At 32.4% G+C, this 9,479-nt stretch overlaps 1 protein-coding gene across 6 annotated transcripts; it reads left to right on the plus strand.

The window, feature by feature from the left end:
• On the plus strand, window positions 3,951-8,905 carry LOC107609165 (DNA-directed RNA polymerase III subunit RPC6). Of its 6 annotated transcripts, none has more exons than XM_016311011.2 (6): window positions 3,951-4,224; window positions 4,609-4,677; window positions 4,795-4,860; window positions 5,209-5,289; window positions 5,429-5,696; window positions 7,475-8,905. In XM_016311011.2, the coding sequence occupies exon 6, from the start codon at window positions 7,490-7,492 to the stop codon at window positions 8,207-8,209; it is 720 nt and encodes a 239-aa protein (XP_016166497.1). In that variant the 5' UTR covers window positions 3,951-4,224; window positions 4,609-4,677; window positions 4,795-4,860; window positions 5,209-5,289; window positions 5,429-5,696; window positions 7,475-7,489; the 3' UTR covers window positions 8,210-8,905. The 6 variants fall into 6 exon arrangements, with proteins under 6 accessions (XP_016166497.1, XP_016166496.1, XP_016166499.1 ...); XM_016311010.2 differs by having other exon boundaries at window positions 5,214-5,289; XM_016311013.2 differs by having other exon boundaries at window positions 5,261-5,289.

Below are 9,479 nucleotides of genomic sequence, written 5' to 3' on the forward strand. Positions count from 1 at the left end.
CAGCTCAAATTTTTTAAAAAATAATTTTTCAAATCGTAGAAGGACTCGTTAAAAATGGAGAAAACCTTCCTTTCCTGAACAGCATGAAAGGAGAGCCAAGCCAACCTTTTGGAACCAAATGGTTTGGTTAGGACAAAAAAGTAAAAGAAAATTTTGAGAAAAGGTCGGACATCAAGCTCCCAATAAAGTAGTTGGTATATTTTCAAAAAAGGCCCACGAGTTAGGGTGAAGTTGTGAAGGAGCAACGTTACAAGTCAAAAGGACGTTGATCTCAAAGTCAGAAAAAGGAAGCCTAACGTCCAGCTTAGTTAAAAAACAAAGAAATAAGGGGCAAAGCTTTTATAAGAAATAAGGGGCAAAAAAGATATTTTGCACCCCTCTTTAAAGCCACACGTGGATCCCTAAGAAACTTCCATGTAATGTTTGCCTTGTCATCAAAGCAGCAACGTTTCAAAATTTTGAAACACATCGAGTACCCGACCTTTGGAAAACGGCACACCTGACAATGAATACTGAAGCCACAAATGCTTAAGCCCGACCTCATGAAAGCTCGGACTCAAGGTGGGGCACTGTTCATACTCTGACCCAAATGCTGTCAGGCCTAATAAGGATAAAGGCCCTCTAAAGGCGGTCTCTTCCATTCGCCCAACCTCCTAAAGAGGTCAGACACGAAAAGGGGGTTCAGTTCTACTTATCTAAATAAGTAACTGCCTTCCCAAATCTCTTCTACTATCTCTATCTTTCCTAAAAGATAGACTCCAATATACTCCCAAGATAAAAGGGAATGGCTATCCACCAATAAATATGGAACTACTCAAAAAAATGGTTATCTTTCTACTATAAATACACTAATACCTCTTAGGTATGCTCACGTCCCAATCTACTAAAAACTTGCCTAAAACCTTTGCTAACTTAAGTATTAGAGTCTCTTATAGGTACCACCCCACCTCCTCACGAAGAACTCAGACAGCGGCACCTCGACACCAGCACAAGTCGGACACTGCCTTAGAAAAAATTTGGACCTCACGTTCAGGCCCAAATTACCGTTTTAAGTAACTCTCGGAACAAGAATATTTTTATCTATTTGATAATGAATCCAATTGATATAGAACTTCTGATTAAATAATTGAAGCAGCCAAGAGCCAACACACCATTGTTTACTCCTCCATTAGCAACAAGTTCATTGTCATGACGAGAGCATAAATCGATATTCCCCGTCCCTCTTTTAGTTCCCAAAGTGAAAAAGATCACAAAAATAAAAAAATAAATAAAAAAATAAATAATTAATTAATAAAAATTACTAAAATTTTAGGAAAAATAAAATTAATATAAAAATAATGAAAAATAAATAAAAAATAATTAAAGATATATTTATTTTTTTATAAAAAAATTAGTCTTTTTTTAAATATTATAAAAATTTTGGTCCTTCTTAATAATTTTGGTATTAAAAGTCTTTTTTAATAATTAAATTTTTCTAATGGTCCTTTAGAGTAATTTTTCTATATTTTTTTCAAGTGAAGTAAATTGAAAGATAAATTTTTTGTATTGTGTTTGGTGTAAAATGATGGAGCTATGTCTTAATATTATTGTTTGGTTTAAGATAAATATAAAGATTGAGGGGTAGATTTAGAATTTGAAAAGTTAAATGAAAGTATTTTTAGAAAGAAATGTTATTAAATTTTCAATCTTCAATCTTCAATTCCAGAAATTTCAGTCTCTTATGTCTCCACATTATAGAGGTATTGAAAAGACTGAAATTTTGTATCTTGAAATTGAAATTTTAGTTACAATCTTTGATTACCAAACTCAATACTCAGTCCCAATCTCGTGTCTTAGTTTCAGTCTTTGAAAACAAACCCTACCTTAGGTCTGAAGTCTGACTTCAGGCTCTGTGAAAAAAAAAATATTAATTATATCTTTTATGATAATAAATAATAAACACAAGTCTTTTTAGTTATAAATAGGGTAAAAAAAATAAAGTTATTTATGTATTTTATCATCTATAGTGGTGTATTTTATTATTGTTATATGATCATAAAAATAATATCATTTTAGATAGTAAAATATTTGTTAAGTTTCCATACAAGCCTCTGTTCTTGTTTATTTAGTAGGTAAAATTTTGTTCTAAAAATATTATTTTTGTGACGATTTTTCATAAATTTATATCTCAATGTAGTTAATAGTATATATAAGTATTATTGCTAAGTTTTACATGATAAATTGACAAAATAATATAATGTATCAATTGTTTGGCATCACGTAAAATTTAATTGGTATCTTTTTTGTTCCTTTAAGAGTTAATTAATTAAACAATATAAGTATATACTAAAATTAGTCACCAAAACTATTAATATAAAATACATGTTAAAATATAATATAAAATACATATTAAAAATAAGTTAAATAACATATGTTACATAGTATTTGATTTTAGTTTTCACGTAACATTTTTGTTAATCGAAAGTCAAAATTCGTGGGAATTATAAGTTACTCTGCTCTTTAATCTTTTATATAGGTATTTCGGTCAGACATCTAGGCCTTAGAAAAAAAATTTAAAAACATATCGTTTTTCAGTTTGAAAAAAAGAAACTTAAGGAGGGTTTGGTTTGTGAAAATATTTTTTTATTAATTTTTAAATTATTAATTTTTTTAATAAATTTTTTTAAATAAATTATTAATTTTTTAACAGCATAATTCGAATTATACCATGAATTACTGTGTGTAATTCGAACCAAGCTGGTTCGAATTATGTGTGTGCGTGTGTTTGTGTGTAATTCGAACCAAGCTGGTTCGAATTATGTGTCTGCGTGTGTTTGTGTGTAATTCGAACCAAGCTGGTTCGAATTACGTGTATGCATGTGTTTGTGTATAATTCGAACCAAGTTGGTTCGAATTATGTAGAAATGGAATTCGAACCAGCATGGTTCGAATTATATAAAAATATGATTTGGCTTATTGCTAAAACGATTTTCGCTTTGGCGTATTTACGTTACATGATTCTTGACTTGGCTTATTAAAGTTTTTTACCCTTGAATTTGACTTTTAAAATGGGAGTACGGTAAAAAAAAGAAAAAATTATATTGAATAAGAATATAAATGAATTTTTATATTGAATATAAATTTTTGTCAATTATAATCAAATTCACTTTTTTTTTATATTCTTTTCTTTTATTATCTGTAGGGGTTTTAAATCAAAGAAAAAACACTAAAAAATGTATTGAAAGAAAAAAAAGGTAAAAAAACACACTAATAAAAAAATATCACATTTCTATCAAATTAAAAAATATAACAGCACAAAAATTTTAGAAAAATATAAAAAAATTGAAAGAAATTGAATTATTGAAGACTAAAAATTAAAAAAATAGTTGAATATAACAAAAATTAGAATTCAAATTTCACACCATTAAATATTCAAACTTAATTTACAAAAACATCTTTGAAAAAATGGGAAAGAATAGAAAAAATAAAAGATACTAAAAAAAAAGATAAAAGTGTTGCTTTTAGAAATTAAATTTGATACTATATTAAAATTTAACTCTAAAAAAATATAACAGAAATTTTTAACCAAACAGCAAAAAAAAATTGAAAAAGATAACTGGAAGAACCAATAAAAAAATAAAAAAAAATTAAGAAAACAGAAAACAAAAAACTATCATTTTTAATCTAAAAATATTTTCACTGAAATTATTTTTATATTTCATTTTTTATTGAATTTCATAATGAAAATGAATATGAAATGGCCAAACCAATCAACCGGCGATTTTTTCCACTTCCTCTCACACACTCGAGAGTCTCGTTTCCATGGTTCTAAAAATGGGACCGGACTGGCCGGTTGAACCAGTCCGACCAGGACCGGGACGTTCAGGTTGGACCGGATCGGTAACCGGCCGGTTTGACTAATGCGACGTCGTTTCGAAGGGGGGAAAAGAAGAAGAACGCGTTGCTGGTCTCTCCCTCTCTTTCGTTCCTTTCATTACTTTCATTCATGTCTTCACTCAAAGAAAACAAAAAAGAAAAACCCTAACTAGCCTTCGCCGCCGAACGGAGTGATCCACTGCCGCCATTCGTGGCTGTCCGAGAAGTCTTTCTTCGTACTGTCGGTGTTATCCAAGTCAAACCCCCTGTTAGCTGTCTTCTTCCTCGCTCGGCGCCCATCCTCCATCGAATTCGTCCTGCTCGCGGTCGTCCTGTCGCCGTTGCCGTCGTCTCGTCGCCCTCTCGAAGGTCAGTGGCTTTGGTGTACACTTGTCCTTCGTTTTTCGTTTTATTCTCTGACTCTCTGTTCTGAAGTCAACAAATCATTGAATGATTATAGGGTTTTGTGTTTTTGTTGAAATCATTTATTTGCTCTGGCTTTAACTTGCTGCTGTGGGTTTTGGGTTCTGGTGTGCTGTTGTGTGTTTTGTGGCTCCGCTGTTCTGCTGCTGCTTTGTTTTTTTGTTGAAATCATCAACGATTAATAGCGAAATTTCCAATAAACAATAGAAACCATAAACGATTTTCCATTCTGTTTAATATAATGATTTTGATCTGTGTTTTTATCACGTATAAATTGCAATGAAATTTAAACATAAATGTGTTGTTATGTTAGTGTATATTCCTTGCCAGGGAAAACGGATGGAGCTTTTGTGCATCAAACAATGAATAAGTGGCCTTCTTCCAACCTTGGTTATTCTGGTGAGCTTAAATTGTTTAAAGCTGTTATTCTATTTTATTTTATTGAAATAAATCAAATAATTGATTCATAATACAGATTATGCACTAAATAATTTATATGGTTCTTGCATCTTCTAGGCTATTCTTTAAAAGCTGCTTTGATGATTAATTATGACCCAGCTGGACCGTCTTTCTGTCTACCATGTAAGAGGAATTATAATTTACCACTTATATTGAAAATTATTACTGTATTTTTTTTTTCCAGAAATAATGGATTGATTTATAATGAATTGGATGCTGAATAATTAATGTAAGCTTGAATTATCTTTTCATAGAAATTGTTTTTTCCACTTGAAATTGCTTAATTTTGGAGTACATCTTGCATTGGTGTGTTTAAGAACTTTGGTAACTGTATACCACCAACTAACTCTGGTTTAACATGATAGAGGAGCTATATTGAATTATTCTTTTAAGTGTACATCATATGTGACATTAGCCCTGTTTTTCTGCATTGTAATTCTTGTTTATTAATTGAAATTATATCAATTAATGAGAAGTGGCTTCGTGCATGGTGCATAAAACCTGCTGGTGGAGCACTTGTTAGGCAGGAGCCAGAATGTACCTTGTTAGCCTGTAAGTACATGAGTCTAAATTTCAATTTTAGAATATTAATTTTTCATTTGCTTTTTCAAAAGAAATAGAATTTTAAACAGATTCTTATTGTTATTTGTTTATTTTATTCTTATTGTTATTTTATTTTATTATGGAACAGTTTTTCTGGTTGAACCATAGTTAGACCGGTTGAACAAGTAAATCAGTGAACCAATTATTAGAGTGGTTCGATGACCAGTCCGGTTTTCAGAACCTTGCTTGTCTGAGTCGTCTCACACTCACACAGAAGCAGCAGCATCAGCAGCTCTGCTCATACATTACGTCACCGGCGTCTCGTCCTGGACTTGTGGCTTCTGGTTTGTGCCGTCGTCTTCTTGGCCTCGCCGGTCGCTCTTCGTCTTGCCTCTGGTAGCTGCTCGCTGTGATTGGTGAGTTCCTCCTTCTCTCTTTTTCAATTTTCAGTCAGCTTCTTCTTTACATCGATTAACTAATTCGATGTAATAATAATTAGTTGATTCAGGTTTTTAAATTTTAGACAAACAGGATTCGCTGATTTATCAATTAGTTTTTAAATTTTGGATTTTAATTATGTAATTTATTGATTGATTTAGGGTTTAGATTTTCAATTAGTTTTCTTCACAAGAGATAACAAAAGAATGGCCACTATCTCCATAACATGGATATGACAGACTCATCCTACCTTTTTGTGCTGAAATTTTAACTTTTATGTAAAAGAATGAGGGAAAATAAAAACTGAAATTCAGACTACTTGGTAATGGTAACACTGACATTATCTTATATTCTTATGAACTATGTTTCCCAAACTTTAAACTATTAGATATATTTTGGGTATAAGAATGAAGGAGCCATGACTGCAGAACAGGAAATGAAAAAAATTTCTTTTTTGCTGTGTGATTCCTTTTAAAAACTTTGTCGTGGGGCTCCATTTTGGCCAGAAGAGAGGGTTTTCTCTGTGGGTGAAAGGTTATAGCTCTATGGCAGAATAATGGTACATGAAACTTGAAAAATGAGAGGAGAATAAGGAAAAAAGAGTAATAAAAATACAAATTTGATGATGTGAATTGTGTGTGTTAGGTATTGTGATGTGATGATGACCTTTTCTTTTTCTGCTTGTCTCGTTTCTACCGAGATGAAAATGGACCTTTGAATTCAATTGAATTTGTTGAGAATGTGCGCGTAACTAATTGAGTTCATAATTAGTTGGTAATTAGTGAAAATATATAATATTTTATATTAATTTAATGGTGTTATGATTCATGTTACAATGGGAAGTTGGAATAATGTCTATGGTGGCTAAAAAATTGGGGAACTGGGGGGTGTGGCGAAAATTGTTGCACCTCTGCTGATATGGTTCTTGGTACCATAGTAGGTTTATGGAGTTTACTATTTCTTCATCTGAAGAAAAGATCATGTATTTGGATTAAGTTGATTTATGCTTATTGTTTTAGTTGTTAACTACTCATTAGAGTTGTTTTTTCAATTAGTTCATCTACTTAGTATCAAAATTGTTTCTACTAATTGAAAATTTCTTTTTAACACTTCAGATTCTCATTACTAGGGTTGTTTCTAGTAATTAAAAGTTGTTTTGATTAGTTCAGCTAGAATTTGAAAAATACACGACTTAGTACCTGCATCTAAGGATAGGAAGCTGAAATTGCTATTCTGGTGTTCAAGCTATGCACTTGGTGCAGTCTCTCTCTTTCTGAATATTGTTGATGTAACTAATGAATTATTGCTGATTAGTCAGGATAACCTGTTTAGCTTATGATTAACATTGGCAAGACTTCTTTTTCCCCCTTCATCACAATTCATGGCTATTGGCTATTTTAGTTGAATGCAGTTATATTTATCACTTTTAGTTTTGCCTTGAAAATTAGAGACTACATGGCAGTTAAATTGTCCTGAATTTTGAATTTTGCTGCTTGTTCTGTTCTTGGAGTCGTAAGTAGTTGTAAATGTCATGTCACAGTGATAATTGTTCAGCTACTTTGCAAATATTCAGTTTTTTTAGTGTGATTATTTCCTTTGTCATGCTCATAAACAAGATGAGATAGGGGTTGGAAATCATATGCTTGATTGAATCAATATTGTTCATTTATTTGATTTTCAGAAAAGTGATATACATTTGATAGTTCAATATGCTACAAACCATTTGAATTACATTAGTTATACACGTCTTTTCCAGTTTTTTTTGTAAGGAATGAGTCGCTTGCAAGGATCTTCTTCCAGCCTTAAACGGAAGCGAGAGTTGGCTTTAGTTTCTGATACTTTGACAGATGGAGAGCGTGTACTCTATAATCTCATTCTTAGCAAGAGAGACATGGGGATCTGGTCAGGAGACATGAAAAGAGAAACAAACCTCCCAGATAATGTGGTGAAAAAATCCCTTAAGTTGCTTCAGTCGAAGGGCTTGATCAAGGAGGTTGTTAACATCCAAAACAAAGCAAGAAAGCACTACATGGCAGCACAGTTTGAACCATCCAAGGAAATCACAGGTGGGGATTGGTATAGCGAAGGGAATCTTGATAAAGAGTTAATAAATGCCGTGAAGAGCGTGTGCTTGAAGTACATTTCCAGGCAGAAAGTTGTTACGTGTGATGGAGTTCTGGAATGGAGCAGAAAGAGTGGGGTCTTCACTGCCGAAGTCTCAAACCAGCAGATAGAAGAGATTTTGCGAACTCTGGTTTTGGATGATGAGATCATAGAGGTGAAAAGCACTGGATACGGGGATTTTGAAAATGTTCCTGTTGGCAGAGTTTGTTACAAATGCAAAAGCAAGGGTGGTGTCAGAGGAGAACCAAAAGATGGTGCCATGTCTTCAATTCCATGTGGTGTTTGTCCACGGATAAACTTCTGTAGCCCAGATGGCATTGTTTCCCCAAGAACTTGCGTCTACTATCAGAAGTGGTTGGACTTCTGAATGAATCAAAGACGAGTCATTAGTATGATATGAACCTCCAAGGCTTAACAAATGTCATCTTCCTTTGGTATTAAGATTGCGATGTTGGTTAGCTCAACTGGTTCAAAGGTCCACTTAGCAGATTGCACAGGATTTCATCCTACTTGGTGGTCATTCAGCAATATTGATTAGCATTTGTGAATCTACAATGAGAGGAGGAAGTGAAAAAAGAAAAGAAAACTATTTGCTTTACATTTGCACTTTCAAATTTCAACATGTTTGTCAAGTGGATCCAATATGTTTGTTTTGTCTCCTAAGATTTTATTGCTTTTGGAAGATTTACTACAATGCGGAACTTGCTGCGGTTGGCATGACTGAGCATCTTCTGAAGCATGAAAATGATTGAAGTGCAACTTCGTATTTGAAGCAAAAAACTCGAGTAGAATTGAGCGAGGACAAATCAATTAAAGATGATACCAGCATATATTTAATTTGATTAGAATCTACTAGATTTTACGATATGTATTTTGATCTTTAATATACTAGCATATTCACTTTTCTGGTTACATATTTTCCACTTTCTTGATTACATTGTATTTTAGCCCGAGATTGAAAGGGATTCTACTTTGCTTATACTTGAATTCCAAAACACATTTGGAAGAAGAGAAACCCAAAAGGGAAAAAAAAGAGAACTGATATATTTGATACTTTCTTTTTGAAGTGCCATAAATTCGTTCCATTTGCTCTAATTTGATTTAACAGTCAACTTAAGAAGAAAAGACAAGTTCTTGGTCTTAAGCCTAAACCAAAGCAACCAAGATAAATGGTGTAAAATCATTACATGTGTTACTTAGTTGATCAATTTAAGCTATTATATAAATGTCTATGTTTCCCGAGTCAAATTCAACATTAATAAGTTCATATTGTTGAATTAATCGTTTTAATAAGTCCAAAACAAAGAAATCAACAATGGATCAAAACCAAAACATGAACCCTGGCCAAGCCACTGGACAAGCTCAAATGAATTTATTTATGATTTTTCAGTTTAAGTATTTCATTCTGTGTTATGTATTTGATTTTGACAAAACAAGCTATAATCAAAAGTGTCATGATAGTTGATATCTAATGTTATTGATGACTTAGGGGAATATGATGGACAAGGCTTGTTGCAATGCTGATCAACCCTGCAAAGAGGTTATGCCATTTATTTGAACAGATTAGTTTTTTGAATTAGATTCTAGGAAACAAGCCCATGTACAATGAATAATAAAGCTTTTATTATTTTTTTCAG

The sequence above is a fragment of the Arachis ipaensis genome, chromosome B07 (assembly GCF_000816755.2).
Source record: "Arachis ipaensis cultivar K30076 chromosome B07, Araip1.1, whole genome shotgun sequence".
Classification (NCBI taxonomy): Eukaryota; Viridiplantae; Streptophyta; class Magnoliopsida; order Fabales; family Fabaceae; genus Arachis; species Arachis ipaensis.